The 20,301-nt window shown below is 45.7% G+C and overlaps 1 protein-coding gene across 6 annotated transcripts in view; it reads left to right on the forward strand.

The window, feature by feature from the left end:
- GGT1 (gamma-glutamyltransferase 1) overlaps window positions 1-20,301 on the forward strand; it is a 49,489-nt gene that overhangs the window by 5,281 nt on the left and 23,907 nt on the right. For 3 of the 6 annotated variants that reach the window (XM_075167877.1, XM_075167875.1, XM_075167879.1), the window contains 3 exons: window positions 18,943-19,110; window positions 19,755-19,882; window positions 20,119-20,208. In XM_075167877.1, the coding sequence (XP_075023978.1) occupies window positions 18,947-19,110; window positions 19,755-19,882; window positions 20,119-20,208 (382 nt within the window). In that variant the 5' untranslated portion in view covers window positions 18,943-18,946. Of the gene's footprint in view, window positions 1-3,308; window positions 3,458-18,942; window positions 19,111-19,699; window positions 19,883-20,118; window positions 20,209-20,301 lie in introns of those variants that run through there. The other 3 variants (XM_075167873.1, XM_075167874.1, XM_075167878.1) reach the window with 2 other exon arrangements.

Raw genomic sequence — 20,301 nt, forward strand, 5'->3', positions numbered from 1 at the left:
GAAAGGGTCCTGGTGTAAATCAGAGCTCCCCAGCCCATGAAACACTTGTTTGTGGGTGTTCATCCCAGAGATGGGTTTGCCCTCCAGAGACTGGTGGAGGTGTAGCCAGAAAGTACATAGCCTCTGCCCACTCAGTGCACATTAGCACTTTATCTAAAGCCTTCTCAGGGACTCAGTGAAAATTCTTCCCGTGCAGCACCTGAACAGCCATCAGTGGGTCTTTGCTTCTGCAGCACCCTTGGCGATGGGTTGATGCCCACTACCATGCCAGCTGAGAGGCCGCGCAGTGTGCAGTGCTGGAGGCAGGCACCAACAAGCCTAGGGATGCAGACTGACAAGTGGGGATAACAGATCTGGGGATGGCTGTGCTGCTTCTTGCTCTGCTGCCTTGCCCCATCCCTCTCTGAGAGGTTGCAACCCTGACCCTGCTATGGGGCAGGAGCTGCTAAGTGGTCCAATTGAAAACCTGCCATACTAAAGTAACCCAGGACTGATTCTGGCTTACCAGGATGTGCTGAATTTTATGCTGAGAGGTTTCATTTGTTGCTCCGAGAGTAGTAGAGCTGATCCTGCAGCAGAAACTGCTGAGAAAGGGATAGGAAGTTGTGAGACTTCCTGAGAAGTGCAGCTCTCCCGAGGAGAAGGTTGGGCAGACTGCACACACAGACCTCCGCGGGGCTGAGCCTCAGGTCAGTGTTTGTTCATGTCCAGGAATAACTTCTGAGCCTCACATCTCCGACTCCCACTGATTCTTAGGCAGAATGGAAAAAAGATTTGTGGAAGTCTGTATAGTGGACCTTGGCTCTTCCTGAGAAAAGTCCTTGTTCCTCTGGTTTTAGGGCCCTCTTGCTTTGGTTAGACTTTAACAGCAATTAGTCACCCAACAACTTTCTATAATAATCTCCAAGTTTTCCATTAAGTGGCAAACACTTTGAACTTCTCCCCAGCTCCTCTGCTGCAATCTAATCTGCTGTCATTTTTCTTAAGAAGATGGAGCTACCTTCATATTTTATTCATTTCCTGTTTACAGCGGGGGAGAAACATGAGAAACAGCGAAAACAAGAGCCCACGGAGCTCCAGGCATTGTGCAGTTAGATCACTGTCAGCCTCTGCACTTGTCACTTCCAACTGCGGTGGGATTTACTGTATATGTCGGACACATGACAGGGAAGGGAGCATGTCTAGCAACATGCTTCAAGGAATCTGAGGAGAAGATTCCTTATTCCAGCCTGGGCACTGACCTGCTCTGAAGCCCTCGGCAAGGTTGTCTCTGTTGCCCTGTCTCTAAAGTGGGGTTATGAATTCTTTTCTCATGTCAGCCTGTAAGGCTCCCTGGCCCTGATAGTAGCTTAAAAATGCTGTTAAGTAGTAGAAATTTTTGTGATGGTGGTGATCAGAATTTGGCAATCTGGACAGGTTATGGAGTTTGGGGATCTTCCTGTAGATGTGGCGAGTACTGGAGGCTGTTATTTGGTAAGCAGCTTTACACAGCCTCCCCTGTGTCTCTCCCTCTCTTACCACGAGTATCAGTGGACAAATAGGGGAAGGGACCTATTATGACTCTGTTCTTCCTCTTTGTGCTTACAATTTGGTTAGAGCTCGCTCTTCCACCCACCTAGCATGCTTAGGCTGCCTCCAAACTATCCTGTAAAAGGCATGCTGCACCTTGAGCTTTCCTTGGGATGAACGGGGTCTGCTGCAGTTCTGGTCGTGCCTACCAGGGGTGCAGATTTCTTCTTTGGATAAGGATATCAGAACAATTCAATGTTTCTGTCGAACCCAAGAGCTCCAAAGGCAGGCTCCCTCCAAAGCAACAGAACAAGAGGGAGTAGTTTAACGAGATCATGTTTATGTAATTTGCAGGGGAGTGCAAATATGGTGATCAAATCTTCATACGTAAGAGAAAGCTAGTTTGTCCTAGATCTAAAAAAATCTGTTATGCAGCCTTCCTAGCAGTTAGAAGGGGATCTAACTCAGATATGTACCTGCTTTTGAGTCCTTTGACACTATCAAAGCAGGCCCATTCCTTAGGGTAAAGGAGATTTGGATCATGATTTGGTGTACAGGAACACTCCTTACAGTCTTTTAAATAGCTCCCTTACTTAGGCTGGCACAGTGTTACATGAAGAGGACAGGGGAGATCTCTGGCTGAAAAATAACCTGAGAAGGGGAAAAAGTAAGGTCGTCCTCCAGTCCAGTTCACTATGCATTGCACAAGCAGCTCTGCTTGCAAGAGTCATTCCCACATCTCCCTTCGCCACCCAAACCTAAGAACTAGCCATGGAAGTTCCTGTCGGTGCGGGATTTCAATTCTATGAGCTGGTGGCATTTATTTGGCAGCTGTTGCGTGATCCTGCAGATCTTGGTGCCGTTGCTGGTAGGTGACAGTAACTCTAAGAATTGCACTTTGTGAAAGCCTGGGATGGTTCCTGCCATTTCCAGTTGCCTCAGCTGAGAAGACATACACATTTTCTGTTAGACTTGGCATCTCCTTTATATAGCTATTCCAGAGATACTTGACCAATAATTTATAAGCTCTGAGTCAGTCAAACCTTGTCCTAATGCATAATATGGCTTTTCATGGTCAAACAAGCCCTTCAGTGAAAGAGCAACAAAACCGTAATGAAGGAAGTTGAAAATGAATTATTTTCCCTGTGGAGAGCAACAGCACATCCTTGAGAGATTTCCTCTCCATTCACAGGCTACAAGACTTCCTCTGATGGAGAAGGGCAGGATGTGCCTCTCAAGAACTTCCCAGGTCAGTGTCCAGGACACCACCTTTTATGGGATGCACGTTCCTTCTCCTCCACAGATCTCTCAGCCCCTATGGCTATGGAGCTGGGCAGTGCTCCAGCAACAGCTAACTTCGAAGAGTGCAGGAATGCGATTTTCCCTAAGAGGATGGGTATGGGGGCAACAGTGCTCTAATGCAGAGGGTGTCCTTGCTGTCAGGGCTTGTGCCACGGGCAAAACAAGCAACTGGCAGAGTATTGTTCGATGCATGAAGAAAAGGAAAGAAACAACTTTGCCAGTATGGATTCACTCCTGGGACTACCCAACATCAAAGTATTGTCTCCATTCAAGTCTGATCTTTCCTTGCTCTCCACCCTCTATGCTGTTCCCTTTACCGTGAGAAAGTACGGCATGGAAAGTGTCTGACCACTCTGTTCTCAGCTTGCCCTGTGAGCCAGCAATTCTTCAGGGACAGGGAGGGGGAAGGGTGGCATGCCTTCACTGCTCAAAGATAAGACTTCATTACATCACCCTCCCTTTCTGACCACTCCCATATATAAAGTCTTGCTGCCACCCAGCTCTGTGTGACCGATCTTGCTTTTGAAATCCCTGTTTCTGGGAACCCTTGAGGAATAAGGGGCAAGAGAGCAAGACAGAAGTGCCTTCTTTTGGTGTCACTAGCGGAAGGTGAACTGCACCCAGGGAGAACAGAGCTTTTAAAGTAGTGAGTAAACAGCATGATTTTTATCTTATCATCTCCATATTTTGGTTGGATTGGGGTGTGAAATAGAGGAGTTGTTTCTTTCCCTTTATTACGTACCTTTCCAGCTCTTTAATCATGCTTTATTAAAGCGTACCTTTGTTTCACAAGCCTTCAGGCTCAGGTTTGAAGAGCAAGTGTTTCTCTTATAGGGATTGCCAGGTCTTGATCTACTGTGATGACTTTGGATTCTCTCAGTTAATGAAGGCCAGGTCACAGGCAGCAGGTTCTCTGTCCAGGCAATCTGAACAGCTGCTGATTCACCCTTTAGGGGAGCTACTTAACACTAGGGCTTGACAGGGTCAGCAGTACACGAACTGATGGTTTCAAGAGGAATTGGGTTTTCTGACAGAGGCTGAGAACAGAGAAAGGAACTGGGAGTCTAGTGACCTAGGATCTCAATCAGGTCTCTGCGCAAGCTATTTCACCTCTGCATGGCCCATCCAACCCTTTGAAGCTACCCTACCACCCAACTTGACGTTGGTCTTCACTCCTTATTGGGTTGAAAAGGTCTGTGGAAAGGTTGGTATGTAGCATCATAAGATTGAGTCACAATTTGACCCTAGTCTTGCATGTAGTGTGAGTGACATGGCATGCTGATAAAAGAAATGCTTTAGCAATCTAATGGAGGAAAGACTCTCAAAACTACCTGAGAGTCAGAGCTATACAAACAGTGAAGGCAGATTTCATGGAAGATGAGAAATTTGTTACTTAAGTCCTGCTGGCAAGTAGTCCTCTTCAGAGAAAGCTGCGTCTAAGGAGTGGGCTGAAATCCATAGATCTTGCATACCTCTTCTTTCCACATCATTCTGTGCTTCTAAGTGGTAACTTGGAAAATGCAGACCCTGTTGGGATGGGAGGTCAAGCACTGGCAGGTTTCTTACCTGGCAGCAAGGGGGAAGGACAGGATGCAGATGCCAAGCCAGAAAAGCTGCAGGACAATGGGATGATGCTGGGGGTGTCTTCCAGAAGCAGAGCAGAAGGGCATTGCTGTGGGAGAGAACAGAGCTCCTGATGCAGAGCAGGGAGAGCACTCAGCAGAGCGCATGTCGGGATTAGTTGTGTATGGGGAATCTGGCCTGTGAAGCAGAAATAAATGTCCTGAAATAAACCAAGCAGGCCACATTTAATTCTTTGTAAAGAAATTTCTGTTGCAAGCAACTATCAAGGGCAACTGTGTTTGTGTGAGAAGGAGCAGATTCTGCCCAGGAAAATGAACATTTAGACACATGAAGGACCAGAACAGCACCCAGGAGACTGTGTGCTCATTACCAGAACAAAAAGAATGGCTGTCTCCTACGTGTGCTTGGAAAACAATGACCTGCTCCTGCTCTCGGCCGTTTCTTATGCTATGGTATCTCCATCTCATGCTGATTACTAAAGCTGAATCCAACAGCTTTGGTTACCTCTCTAATGGAAGAGGTACAATGTCCCCCACTGAAAATCCACTCAGTCCCCATATAACTGTTTTGTTTGTGCTGAAGCCCGTCTAACATGTCAAAGGTGGGCTCTCCGGGACCAGGACTCTTCTCTCTATTCCAGCACAAGGTCCCAGTCCTGGGCTGCATTTCCTGATCCAGCTGTCCACAACAAGCAGGAGTCAGACCATGGCTACTCCAGGAGACGCAAAGTTATTCAAACCAGCTCCATGGCAATTAAGACATTCATCTATCTGTAGAGTCTTGATTTAGCAAAAGCAGGTGAATTTAGCAGGTAGCTACAATTTTTTTTCAGTTGGAAACGGAGCTCTTTTCCAAGTTCTGCTGAAGTCTGTGGAAACCTCTTCAGTGACTGCAGTTTCAAGTTCATTTATTATTTTGGAATCTAGGGTTTTTGTTTGTTTTTTCCCTGTCCAAATGCTCTACAGTCTATAAAATAGTTACCTGCTGTGGCAATAACATTAAAAAAACCCTTCTGCAGAGCACCAAGAAAGTCCAAACTTCATCTGTGATCTGAGAGCTTCAATGTGCATGTGAAGGATAGGTCCAACTGCAGCAATCCAGGCTAACCTGAAGAAAGACTCTAGCCTTGAGAGTGGGCATTGTTTGTTTTTTCCCCTTCAGTTTCCCCCTTTCCTACTCTTTAGTCTTTTTTGTCCTCCTATGTGCCTCCTTCATTCCCTCTTCCTCTGGTTTTCCCTTCTGCCAGTTTAGGTTTTCTTCTTTCTCCTACGTTATTCCCTCTTCTTTCCCCCCTGTTCCTTCAGTAGCCCTCTTCTCTCTTTTATTCCAGGATGGTGAGGTTGAGGGGAAGCCATGTGGGACTGCGTTGCTGAGCTGATTGCTGGCTGCTGCGGGGAAAGGCAGGTCTGTTAGCTGCAAGAACACAGTCCCTTTGGTGGCCTGGCAGAAAGGCTTTGCAAAGATGAAAGGGCTTCATAAAGCTGATAAAGAAATGGTACAGATTGATGTAGGTTTTGGAAACTGTGGAGCTTGACATAAAATTTATGAGTAAAGACTGAGTCTAGGTAGCAGAAAGATAATGAATTGAGGAAAAGTGATAAAAGAAGACAAACCTTGAACAGAGGACAGTCACCCTTTTCTGGAAGGGAGGAGCGGAAAGTTTGCATTTATTGTCAGATAGGACTTGAAATGAGATAAAGTTTAATGAATTGGTCCTTGTTACTGTCGTTATGCTCACTTTGGCATACTGAGTTGTTATAGAAAGTCATTTGAGCAGAAAATATGAAATAAGGGTTAACATCCTTTATTATCAAAATCAAGAAACTGCTCTTACAAAACAGAACACTAATAAGCTGTTACTTCTTTCATGCATATATCCTCTTTATCTGGCAGAACAAGATGACTCAAGATGTAGAAATATCCTTTCAAGGAAAGCCCTTCTTATAACCTAAGCTATATAATCTACATACCAGTACACTTGTCATCAGCCATTTGAGTATCTTATACCACTGTCTAATCATCATCTCGTTTAGATTTATATCTCTTCTACATCTGGAATATCATTAGGATTATAAACACTTTACAAGAATCTGAATCCATTGGGATCACAACAATTTTATTAATATGCTAGTGGCATGAATCCTTGATGTAAGAAAAGTTCAACCTCAAAAGGCTTTATCAAAACTTTCCCCCTTCAAACTCATCCCAGTGGTCTTTGTCGAAGGTAAATCGCCGTTCCTTCTGCACAGCAATCAAGAACGCCTGCAACCACCAAGGAGCCTCGTCAGCTGTCACACCGCAACACTGTCCCAGTAACACTACTTCACCTACTTGTGTGGGTAGAAGAATATAACCAGAACTGGGCCAGGTGGCTGGCAAGAAAGAGTTAATAAACCTCCCCATTTACCAGTTATCTTTCATTTTCCTTACCTTTGCCCCAGGGAGGAGTATGCACCTGTGGATGATTATGGGAAACCAGACTTCATAAAATGAGAGCATGTGGGTTTAGAGGGTTCCTTGTCTTTGAGCAGGTGCATTACAGTGGAAGCAACTTGCACTGGAGGGGAAGGAGGTGCTTTGGCTGTGGACAAACATCTGCTTATTTAGTTTCAGCTCTGAAAGTCAACTGTTGTGTCCCTGCTCTTGGTCAATTTGACCTATTGCATGCTAGGCAGCTTTTCCAGTTCCTAAAGTACCCTTTCTCTTAAGAGTCTCCCCTAGTAACTTGTTTTCCAGGGCTTTTTCAGGAGTGACCTTTTTTTTTGCATCGGTGTTTCTTATGTGGTGTTTAGCTTAAATTAGGACTGCCTGCTACCCATGCACCTGGTACTTAACTTCCACTGGTTGCCCTAAACATGGAAGAGTGGAGCAAGGGGTCAGAAGGGAAACTGTTATTTAGTGGGAAGAAGCTTTACATGCTTATTAACATCTCTGTGTTACTGGGCACTCAAGGACCTATTGGGCCCCTCACTACAAGAAGGACATGGAGGTGCTGGAGCGTGTCCAGAGGAGGGCAACGAAGCTGGTGAAGGGCCTGGAGCACAAGTCTGATGAGGAGCGGCTGAGGGAACTGGGGTTGTTTAGTCTGGAGAAGAGGAGGCTGAAGGGAGACCTCATTGCGCTTTACAACTACCTGAAAGGAGGGTGTAGCGAGGTGGGTGTTGGTCTCTTCTCCCAAGTAACTAGCAATAGGACAAGAGGAAATGGCCTCAAGTTGCGCCATGGGAGGTTTAGATTGGACATTAGGAGAAATTTCTTTACTGAAAGAGTGATCAGGCCTTGGAACAGGCTGCCCGGGGAAGTGGTGGAGTCACCATCCCTGGAAGTGTTTAAAAGACGTGTAGATGAGGCGCTTAGGGACATGGTTTAGTGGACATGGTGTGTTGGGTTGACGGTTGGACACGATGATCTTAGAGGTCTTTTCCAACCTGTATGATTCTATGATTCTATGATTCTATTTGATGCTTATGTTCAGGTAGTATTGGATTGAAACATTGCTCTGTTAGAGGGGAAAGACTTCCTCATGGAAAAAATAGTTAACCTGCAAAATGAGGACATCTTGTAACAGCTTCTATTCCAATAATTGGAATTGGATTGCATGTTCTGCCATAAAAAGGAGGAGTCTGAATAGTAGATGTGTTGCGTGATCTGTGTTGTGTCAGTAATTGCTGGTGTTGCTTCATTAAATTCCTATGGAAAAAATCAATAGGGGGTGGGGGAAGAAACAAAAAGAAAAACTACCCAGAAGTGCCTTCAGGTTGCCTGATACTTTTCAGTATTTGCAAGTTGTATTACAAGAGCTGTGAAGGCATTGCTTCATACGCTGACAGATGCACTCCTTTACAAGAAGGAACAAATGGAGATTTCACTCTGCTGCTCACGTTTCAATGTAATAGTGCATGCTAATTTTTGGAGACTGTTAAAGATGACCGTGCCATGAACATCACAAACGGAAAGATGTGGCAAGCTCTGCAAGAGGTACTTTTTTCTTTTTTTTGTAATGGGTTGAGATGTTGACATTAAGAAGGCAGCAATGCACCTGCATTAACCATGGTATTTCTGTTTGAGGTGTGGCTTTGCTGCTTGAAACATGCAAGGCTGAGTTATAACAGGACAATCTATTAGATTAATGCCTAGACAGAGATACTTACAGTTCCCAAAGACTACGTACAACTGAAATGAAGTAGTTGTGCATAGCAAGCTCTTCACCTATCAGAACCAGAAACACTAACTTCAGGTTTCATAACTTTCTCTGACCCCATCCTCAACTCTGTTTGTGCCTAAGTGAAAGAGTAACTTGTTGAGGAGCATCCAACTTGTTCCCGCTCTGTGATGGTAAGAACATGCTGCGGATGAAACTGCATTGCCCTTGAAGAAGGACATAGGAATTTGCTTAATTTTGGTGGCTCACTGTTATAAAACTTGCCTGTCAGCAGTGGGGGCAAAGAGGGACAGTTGGATAATTACAATTTAGAACAGGGATTTCTTACAGCTAGCAGCCTTTCCCTGTCACCTTGCAGTCTCTAAGACAAATCTGGTGACAGGGAGACACTCTTCTGACCTAGACCTACTTCAGGGATATAGTTTCATGGTTCTAAAGTTGCTATTAAGCGTAAAACCTGGTACCATCACACCTATGGGGTTAGTAAATTAAGAAAAGGGTTCAGTTCAGTAGATTGCATCTTAAATTCCCCTATAAAATATTCATCATTTAATATTAAAGGTGTGACAGACTGAAAGTGTAGTTCAGTTTGTTTGGGGCAGAGAGCAGATATCTTTCCACATTGTCTACTTTTTCAGAGGATAGTTGTTTTGGAACAGCTCTTGTCACAATCTTTTCTGTGGAGCATTGCGGGTCTCACATCAATAAATCAGATGCGGTGAGAGCAGTATGTGTTACTAACAGAATATGGCCTGGAATCTGAATGTGTACTTCGGGCTGGCCAGCAGAAACAGCAGATACATCAAATCCTTCTGAGCCTGCAGAATATTTTCTGTGCCAGTACCTGCTTTCCAGAAAGCTTCCAATTTTGCCCAAGATCTTTTGGACAATAGCAATATAATTGAAGGGGCCTGCCCTCTTGATGCAATGTCTTGAAAGGAGTATTTGAAAGTCCTCTCTGAAAGATGGGCACATGCTAAATATCCCAAGGCTGGAATGCTCATGTTTTATAATACTGATTTTACCAAATGGCAATGTTAAACAGAACTCCGTTTTGTTGCTGTTACAGAAAAGAAGATGTATTTTTAAGCAGAGGAAATATGGCTCATATTCTCAAAAACTTTTACTCTTGGAGGTAGGCCAAACTTTGTTAATGAGTCATTGTAGCATAGCTACCATCCTTCTGAAGTGAGTAAAGATCCAGTGTATCAAAGGTTGGAGTGGGGCAGAAGCACTGGACAGGTTTGGAATTGAGACATTAACCACTTGACTGATCCTGGTAGGTCAAAAGATAGCATCTAGCAGTGCTGATTGGCATCCAGACAGACTTGGCTTCATCCTGCGTTTGCAGGACAGCCTGCCGGCTAAAAATCAGGCTTTGGACATGTGGGCTTGAATCCTTGCTGTGCCCAAGTTTCAGGCAAGCTGTGATTTGCCTGTGCTGCATTTTGGATGGGCACTCAGCTCTTGTGTTCAAAGCTGGGTCTGAGGTTTCTAACAAGCCATGGACAGCAGCAGTGGCATAAGCTTTAGTAGCTGAGTCCTCAGAGTCCGAAGACAGTTTGTTAAGCTCATCACCTTGATTCTGGGTTGCTACTGGGGTTTATGCTACACTGTTCAACGGCAGGTGAGCTGCAACATTTGAGCTGCAACTGTGCTTCTAGACTTGGCCCAAACAGACATGTAGGATTGTTGCTTAAAAGCTTTAGTGAGGTTTAGTGATGGAGGGCAGATTTTTTCATCCCTACCTTCTGGCTCTGCCATCCTCCTTGCCAGAGGGTGCTGCTATGGGAGCAGGGGTGGCAAAACAGGCATTGCATCTTCTCATTGCAGATGGAGTATTAATCTGAACTAAAACCAATGACAATTTAAGGTAGTGTGTAGCCGTGATTGCTGAAGAACAGGTATGTGAGCTGATCAGGTGTCCTTGCATCGCAGGCAGTCACTCACACTTGACAGAGAGGTTTTTTCCACCAAATGTAATCACAGCTGAATCTGTCAGGGTGTCTGGGTTTAAGCTGCAAGGTACAGACACACTTAAAATCCAGTCTTTTTTTGAACCACAAGGGTGCCAGTTGATTAGGCAAGAGGGGTGTGAGGGTACATGACCACGTGGACATGGGAGCGCTTCTACTTAAGATGACCACATATTTGCTCAGTGGCTTAATCAGAACTTAAGAGCTAGCAATGAGGTGTGGGAAAACTCACATTCGCACCATGTAGTAACTGAAGTCAAGAACATAGAATGATTCTGCTGGTGACACACAACCTTTGTGGATGCTAAAAGATGCATTTTAAAAGGTGTGGGTCCTTGACTCTTCACCTAGTCAATGATTACTTACGCATTCCTCTGGTACTGTGAATTCAAACGTAACGAGTTTCAATGGGTTAATCTCCGTGAGCAGAGCAGTACAAATATCAAATAGTATAGCACGCTTCAGAGAGCTTTTAAGGGAAGATAAGTGGTTACTGCCACAAAGATGTATTGTGCCTAGAAAGGGGTTCACTGCTTGAGAAAGGATAATCAAAGGATATCAGTACATAAAGATCTGTGCAAAAGGACAGGACGGACTTGCAAATACTCTCAAGAGGTAAGGGGGAATTAGAAATTACCTTCGTTAAGCCATTCCCCTTGGCCTGGAAGTCCTGTGTGGGATTTCTTATTCAACAGAATATGGGACATTGTGACTTTTTTTAATAGATCACATGAAAGCTTGCCAAAAGAGAATGATAGGACCTGATTAACTGGTCTGAATAAGCTCAGGTCTAATAAACAACTTCTAGTTTAATGGCAGAAGAGCATCTGAAAACATCTTCTGCAACAGTTGGGAGAATAGAACTATTTTATGAAACATTTGGATTTTAAATTGGGAGTGAATGTAACAGTGATGTTCTTAATGAGTTTATAAAAATTTATTTTAATAACTTGCATTTTGAGATTGAGTTTGCCAGCTCTGGGTTTCTGGGAGGTCGCCAATTAGAAAACACTGTGAAAACCATGTCAAATGGGGTGTTTTGCACTTATTCCACCTTTCTGCCTTTTTTCACTTCATAGTTTATGCTGAAGTGTCTCAAAATAAAGTATGTTGGACCTGACACTAAAATTTCTGCAGGAAAACATGCAAGGTTTTTTGGGAAAAAAGTTGCTTCAAGAGGAGATTATTGTCTCTTTCTCAGTGAACTCGGAGTTTACTCTACATTGGACAGAACACTACATACCATTAGGCTTCAGAAAACCTAATGACTGTGGAGGAGTTGCAAATCTTGATTACAAGAGCTCTTTTTGTAAACAGCATACCTGAAAACCAGCTGGAACAGCCCGCTTTATTCAGGGACTTTTCGCTCAGTTCTGTTCAGTGTGGATTATCACTGGCTTGACATCACAGCAATAAGTAGCGACCACTGATCTGCACTGAGATCCTTAAAATTGATCTGTATGCACATAAGCCCTCAATGCCAGGCGAAACGAAGAGGGTGCTAAAGGCTTTTAACCTGCATCTGAGGGGAGGGAGGCAGCAAGTCACAGTGGGCGCAGGCCAGCTGGACAGGAAGCAACACGGAGGTGCTAGCTATAAGGAAGGCTTTTAACTGAGTTGAATGGAGTTACTGCGTTTCTCCAGGGACTGCTCTGCCTCCCTGCTCCAGGCAGGACCAGTGCCTAGATCTGAATTTGGAAGCCTCTTTGGGCTTGACTGAACTCTGCTTTAGTTCCCTTATCACTGGTGGAGATGAAGACCGCATAAGACTTCAACTTAAATATCTCGTGATGGATAAGTACAAGAACTTCATAGTCTTAAGTTCCAGCTTAATACCAGAACATAACTCCTGTCTCATTTTGTGGCCTAGGATTGACTAGACTTAAAATATCTGCTCATTCTGAATTCCAGATACTTCAATATTTGAGTCACAGTTTTCTACAGAAATCTGTGTAAGACTTGAATTGGGAATGATTTCCTTAGATACAAGAGGTGGTTGTTAATAACTTGTTTAAAGTCTCTAGAAGGCATTATGTGGACAAGGTAGAAATAGTTATGGAAAAAATGCCTGCTAGTCACCATGAAGATCAGTACCCGATAGGAGAGTCTGTCTGCCTGCGTCGTTGGTAGCAGAACGAGAGTCCTGATCAGAGGTGTCCTGGTGACTGCTACTATAAGTCACTGTAAAAGGCCTGAGGGGGAAAGATATTTAGCACACGAACTTGTAGATCAGAATCTTAAATGGCTTAAGTTCATGTCTTACTGCAATAACTGCAGGGCAAGGCTGCATGGGGAGGCTTACATGGGACCAGACCTTCGTGTCTGAGTACAGGACAGAAGGCACAGGGAAACAAACCCTTTTCTGTTGGGACTGTTCTCAAAAGGAGAGTGCTCGAAAGGAAGTTTATGTCTCTCCTAACAAAGCCATCGAAGAGCAGGTGTGAACGTATCGTTAACAAAGTTACAAAGTTTTCTGCCTTTGGCTATTTAGCCCTTTCTGCTATTTGGACTAACGCAAAGCTGTTAGTGGGTACAAATATTGCATCTGAACCATTCCAGCTCAGTCCAAGAGTAAAGGTATGTACAGCCTGCACCGGCTCACCCACTGCTACTTTGGGACTATTTGTGGTGAGATGCAAAGACCCCAGCGCAATTGGAGAGCTCTAACCTGGTAGGCAGGAAGCAGGTTTGATGTTACAACTATGTTTGTAATCTTTACACAATCCTTGTTGTGTAAGGTGTTTATCCCCTGGCCTTTGGGTAATTATGGCATTAGCCTGCTAGAACCTAAGAACTGTCAATTGTGTAATGAAGGAGTGGTTGATGGGGAATGGGCAACCTAAGCTTTCCATTTGGTGTCTGAGAAGGCATAACATGCCCTAGAAGGCATAACAACCAGTTTTAGTAGGAAAGGGGAAAAGACCGTACTTACTTAGCCAGAATCATACTAAATCTTATAGAACTGCTAGAAAACAGGTATATAAGCAAAGTACAAAATGGATAACTCGGAACAGCAAAAAAATCTTGGAAACTTTTCTCCCTTTGGAAGTGGAAGGAACAGGTGAACCAGAAATGGCCATGGACGGTCCCAGTGTACTTTCTGTATTGGTTTTGTCCTAATTTTCTTCAGTGCAAGACCTCTTGGAGCAGATAACCCCAGCTAATTAGCTGCTCAGGCCTATGACCCTGGATATTCCTGCAGATGAAAGCAGAATGGCTGGTCGTTGTCCTTACCGACAACTGAGGGAATGCGTGGTTAGCACAGTTATACCTGAAGATTTAAACTGTCTTCTGGCTAATCGGGTGTGTGCACAGACTCCTAGGGCAAGGGCTTCCCACAGATGAAGGAATAATTTGCTTTTTTCATTACACTACCTCTCAGTGAGCTCCCAGTGAGAAAGGAAAGCAAGGAGATAATGGCATGGGGAACGAGCACCAGCTTGGCAGTTGACAGGGACCCCACCACCAGCCATTAGCACAGGGACGGATACAACTCCTTCTTCACCTCTGAATATGGCCTGACCTCCTGGCAGGATGCTGGGAACAGCCCTTGGGAATAAGTAGCCTGTCCTGTCAAACAGTACTTACACCTGTAGCAAGACAGGATGGCAGAGTGATCGATTCTGCGTACCCGATGCTGAAGCATGGTGTCAGTGCAAGTAGCTGTCTTACAGTCTTACACACACTTTAGAGATGGCTCCACCTGTGTGATCAGGCACCTTAGTGCAGGCACCTTAGTTAGGTTGTCACATAACGCTGGATCAGTAACAGGACATCGGCGTGAACAGCCTTTGGGCCTCTGTTATCAACCTGGTTCTACTCTTTTGAGGCCTCTGTTGGCTTCTACTCCTGGGGACCCTGTGGCAATCTTACGGTTGTTCACTTTACATACATTCTCACTCAAAAGTCACTGACAGTTCACTCTACACAACAGTAGAGTGTGAAAACATTATTTCAACTGCTTGTTGTTAATTATTTAAATATGGCAATGTTATTGATATGGATTAGACTTTGAGTTTTATCAGAAGAGCATAGCCTATTCCTGTGACAAGATTCAAGATGTCCAGTCTATCCTGGCATAACATGTGCTGCCTGGGGAAAATAAGGACAGATGTCTCAAAGCTAATGGCCAAGTATTGGCTACTGGGCTGGGGGTGGGAGTACAAGGAACTCTTGGGAGCGGGTATGCTGCTGTTGCAAGATGGGTTTAAAGCAGAAGCTGGTTTGGTTAAAGTTTGTGGTTAAAGTTTTAGGCGTTGTCAGTGGATGCTTTCTTCACTACTTCATTCAAGAAGAAGGCAGTGCCTGACCGTACCTGGACTCCTTTGTCATCCTGTGGTATCCCACTGTTCTCTCTCCCCTGCTTTCTGGCTGGTACATCTCCTCTTTCTCCTGTTTCAGTTCTGGCGCTTTTCCTGACCATGGCAGGTTCCTCATCTCTACAGCATGCCCCAGCCCTCTTGGCAGAGATGTCAGACCCTGTATCCCCTGCCTGACACTAGCTAGCCTGTCGCACTGGGGTTCTTTTAATTCAAAACCAGTGTCATGTTTAAATAATGTTGTGAATGTTGTGACGCATCTGAATACAGCTCAATGGGGTTGCTCGTACAAGCATAACTCTGCTACTTGCTGGTCCTCCCCCTCTTCTAATATAAATTAAGACAGACTGTCAGGCTACATTTTAAATTCCATGGCTAGGACTGGCTATTGGATCTTTATAACAGTGAGAAATAATCATATTGCTTTTAATGGTTTTATAGCCCCTCTCTCCTGGAGACCTGTTGCTGCTGCCAAACAGCGCTGTGTGACTGAAGTGCTAGCCAAGCTTCCAAACAGCTGGATTTGGCAGAGATCTGGAGGTTAAAGCCAGCCTCAGCAGACAATAACTGGGGAGCCAGCTCAGGTGGTGGCCCGCAGCTGCTGGTCCACTCCCAACAATAAATCATAGCAGGGACTTGACTTCAGAGCCGAGGCTTAAAAAGACTGTTGGTGCAAAAACTCAGCTGTTCCTGCAATGCACCTACCCAGGGCACAGGGCAAGTATGGAGAGGTGGGTTAGAGAATGGGATATCTACAGGCTCCTGATCCATCTCCCGATTGCTGTACGGCAAACAAAATGCCTGTTCGGCTCTCTGCTGTGCCACAGTTAGGAAGGCAGTAAGGACTGTGCAAGAGATGCTTTCCTCTAGGGTCAGGCCTGAAATAGGTTAAAGAGCTTATGAGAGGTGAGCTGGCAGTTAAGGTGGAGAGGACTATTCTCAGCTGAGTTTGCTCTCTGTACTGTTGCAGAAGAGAAAGCTGCAGATCTTTAGCTCATACATCTGCTTCTTCCTTAGCAGGATCAATCTGACAGATTGCACAGATGCACTTTTATTAAGAGATTCACTTTTTCTGGCCCCACTTGGGTCCCAGAGGCCCAGCCCAGAGGGCAAGGTGGTACCACAATGCAGTGCAGGAGCGGTGCCCAGTGATCAGTATCTCTTCTTCAGGGCAGTCTGCCTGCTTGTTCCTTGCCCCCAGCGATGCATGTCTTATCCTCGCCCCGGGGGCTGGCGGTGGGCTAGGAGCTGCGCCCGAGGCGTATGAAGTGGGCTGGAGGGCCCTTTTCAAGGTCTGTGCGCTCACCGGGCAGCTGGACACTCAGCGTGGAGCTCTTACGGGTCTAGGAGATGCTCACGAGTGTCATCCGAATCCAGAGAGGAGGTGAAAGAGGAGAGCAGAGGCACCATCTGAGGTTTCCCCTTCTCCTCTTCTGCTCTCAGAATAACTTGCCTGACAAGGCAGTAAATCTTTACAGGAGCCCAGCAGTGAGGCAAGCAGTTGTGGAGAACTGCACAGCCCCAGCCAGGAGCCTGTGGGTTAACACTCCAGCTACGGGGCTTAAGTCACCCCAGGCTTGCAGGACAGCCCAGCATAGAGCAGCCTTCAGAGGAAACAAAGTACCTTCTGCCTAGCTGGGGCGCAGATAAAAGATCCCATGGCATTTCTTGTGAAGCCTGGAGGAGACTGCCAGTGCTGAAGCTGAACTCTCTCTGCCAACAAACAAAACTGTCTTTAAACTCTCAGGCTGTGTGTGAGCTATTGTTGGGGACATAAAGGCTTCTCTGTTTCCCTGCACAGTCATTGCTCTGCAAACACGCCACTGGTCTCTTTTAAAAGTAGTTGAGTGTAAATCAAGTTCTAGAACCTGGAAAGAGATTTCATCCATTTACCTTTTACTGCCCTTGGTTGACATTTGTTTACAGAACAGCACATAGAGTAGATTTACACCCTGGTTTGAGCTGCCTTACTTGGAGATGGACATCTTCAGTGCTCAGACAGACACGCAAATACAGGGCTTGGATAGCAAATGTATATCTCCTAATTTAAATAACAGGAGTGGGGGTGAGGTTGGGGGGGCAGTGCTTGCTAATCACCTCCCTCTGAGAAAAGTTTTGGTTTGGCTCGCCTGGCCTGTTTCCTCTAGTTAGCTCAGTGCTGGCACACTCACTTCTCCCTAATCCTGCGTGTGCTGCTGCTGCAAGGCACCAAGTGCTGCTCTGACTGCTGGAGTTTGCTCTGCTTTGGGCTGTTGAACATCCACAGAGGGTGGGGTTAGTTGATCCACTCTTCACTCACAATGCCATGGATTGGCTTGTCTCTTAGGGTGGCAGATGCGTTGGTAAGTAAAGGGCATCTTGGCTATTGTGCAAGTACAGTAGTCACGGTGAAAACCCAAAGCTGCACTATCCAGGGGGAAGTGGGTCCCTGAAGGCAATATGATGAATTTAGGTCTTTTTTGCTGGAACAATCCTGTAATGGGAAAGGAAATGGGTCAAAGAGTAGCTGTTCAAGCTGTATTTCATGAACTGTCAGTCCCAACAAGGTGGCAGTGAGTCTCCATCCCCTCGATAGCTCTTGACTCATCCTGGTGTGTATCTGGAATATGCTTGCTAGAGAGCTCCTCGGTGTCCTATGCTCACTCACAGATGAACCGTAACTCTGTGCACCCCAAGAGCAGCTGTGTGCAGGACTGGCAAACATGGAGACGTGAGCACTGGCCATTGCCTCTAGAAGTGGCAGGCTCATTGGAAAGGTGCTCTGGCCAAGGGCCCTGAACAGGAGGGGGTGCTGTGCTCACACTGGGGTGTGCCAAATAACTTTGGCCAAGGTTGCTCGCTAATGACTAAGATGTGTTTTGCAGTGGTCATTGACAACCTTCTGGACAGAGACTCCTTCACAGACATGGTATTTAAAAGTAGATTATATGAAGTTAATTATTTTTTAAATTTTTCCTCTGAAGATTATGTGAGTCATGACTAACACCACTTATGTTCTGCTCCTTGGATTTCCCTTCTCACCTATGAATCTGCTGCTTTTTTGGTGTACGAGGTTACTTACCTGCTATAAGACAGGTTCTTACCCAAGTGATAGCTGCTGATTTGGGGCCTTTTCATTGCTGGTGCTGCAACAGTTCAGAGCTGTTACCAAAGGGCTTCCAGGAGTCCCTGAGGTGCTCACTGAAGTAGATCACTCTGCAAATACGATGGCAGTAATGGGTAAAGGGGAAGTTGGTAAAAGCTTTGGAGTTGTTAGAACAGTTGTTCTGCACAGAGGTGGCAGGGGCATAGAGAAATGGTACCAGCAGTGTCCATAGAAAAGGTTTTGATATGAATCTGAGTGAGGAAATATTTGGGGGACCCTTTCTGTGAGAGGTTCAGGGGAGGAGGAAGCTGTTCACTGCCCACAGCTCAGAACTCATGGAAACCTGCTAAAAAGCAAGGGCTGGAAAGATGGGAAGTCGTCTCACTCACCGGGTGGCTATGAGGTAGGGAGGAAGAGGCCAACACAGATGGCTGCTCACCTGGCAAAGCCAGCCTGCCTCCAGGGTGTGGGCAGGATGCAGTCCTTGACTCCATCACCTTACAAAGGAGGCAAAGGGCTTGCCAGTGTGTGTTAGAGGGGGGAATCTGATAAAAAGTCTCTGATTGTTATTGCTGACTTGATTTGGGAACTAGATCGAATCCAGTCTGACACTGGGCCCCTGTCCTCCCAAGCAGAGCAGTAACTTAAATGCTTGCTGAGCATCTAAAATCCTCAGAGCCTAAAGTCACAAAGAGCAATCGGTTGTCCTATTGCCACTGAAAGGTAACAGTAGCAGGACATCTCGAACATCCCCTCCCCTCTTGATATTCTACTTCACTTCAAAAGAGAACATCGCCCCGATGTAACTGTCAAGGCCAGAATTGGGCTCCCGCCTCCCCTGGCCACTCCTTCCCAAACTGCCCTTCCATGTGCAGAGCTGTCGGCTGCTGGGGGTAGAGGGGGAAACAGTGGGTATGAAAGAAGGTAGATGTGCCTGATCATCTGCTCCCTAGTTCCCATGTGCCCCAGAAGCAGCAAGGTTGACGATCCTGTCTCTTCCCACAGGAAGATGAAGAAGCGCTATGTGGTGACTGGAGTCCTGACTGCAGCCCTGCTGGGGCTCATCTTGTTCCTGGGACTCTTCTTCGGGCTGCGCTCTGACTCAGGGGACACACACACTTATAAGAGGGCGGCTGTGGCTACAGACGCGGGGCAATGCTCAATAATTGGAAGGTACCCGCTAATTGTGCTGTGACTCTTGTTAGCTCTGACAGCTCTTGCGCAAGACAAAACTGTTGTTTCCCTGATGTCCAGGTGCAAGCCTGGCAGTTGCCCAGCACAGAAAATCTCCAATCTCCCTGTAGAAAGAGGAGGCCATAATAAAACCTGGGCTTTTACCATGCCTGACGAATGTTACTGCAGTTGATCAAAGACAACATAGCAGGCAAAGATTCCCTAGACGCATGGACAATAAGAATGAGAGATGCTTTTCAAGCTCCTTTTAAAAACCATTTATCAAGCTGTCCTCCAGTTCTACATGCAAGTGCTGCACATTTCAGGCTCCTCAGAGAGTTGTCATTTCTCATGTGTAATGGATGTGTCTGGGATGCCTGTCCCCAAATGTACTTTGACACATCTCGGGTGTTTTCAAGCTAGTTTGTATGTGTCTCTAATGAGGGATGATGTGGTCTGCACCTAGACCATTAGGATGTATTCTCTAAGGTGACAGAAGCTCCCGAAGAACCTATACACTGGGTGCGGACAAATGTGCATTAGAGAATCTGTCATAGCTGCTCTGACAAGATGACTCCACTGCTCACAGGTAGCTGAGACACTGTAACATGTCACCATACGATGCCTTCTCTTCTGCTGCACAGGGACATCCTTCAGCAAGGTGGATCAGCAGTGGATGCTGCGATTGCAGCTCTGCTTTGTGTAGGACTCATGAATGCTCACAGCATGGGCATTGGAGGGGGCCTCTTCTTTACCATCTACAGCAGCACAGGTAAGGGACAGGGCCATACGCATCTGGAACAGTTTGAGAAGTGTTTATCTAAAGCAGGTCATGTATCCTACCGGAGCGAAGGTAAAAGACTGACTCTCTCAGCCTCTGGGGAAACATGCTGTCCTCAAAATAATTGCCAAGAAACTGGCTTACATTGATCAGACTTCTTCAGCAGAAACCATGCCCGTGTGTTGAGTCCAGAGCTAAACATCATCTTCCTTGCTCTGTTGTTAAAGGAAAAGTGGAAATCATTAATGCAAGAGAGGTGGCTCCAAAAAGAGCATCGGAGGACATGTTTGGGAACAACACACAGCTCTCTCTGAAAGGTATGGCAAAGGCTGTTTCACTGCTTTGGGGGGGACCGCATAGCTCCAACATTAACTGCTACTAACATGTCTGAATTAAGAACATTTCTTACG

Source organism: Calonectris borealis, chromosome 18, assembly GCF_964195595.1.
Source record: "Calonectris borealis chromosome 18, bCalBor7.hap1.2, whole genome shotgun sequence".
Classification (NCBI taxonomy): domain Eukaryota; kingdom Metazoa; phylum Chordata; class Aves; order Procellariiformes; family Procellariidae; genus Calonectris; species Calonectris borealis.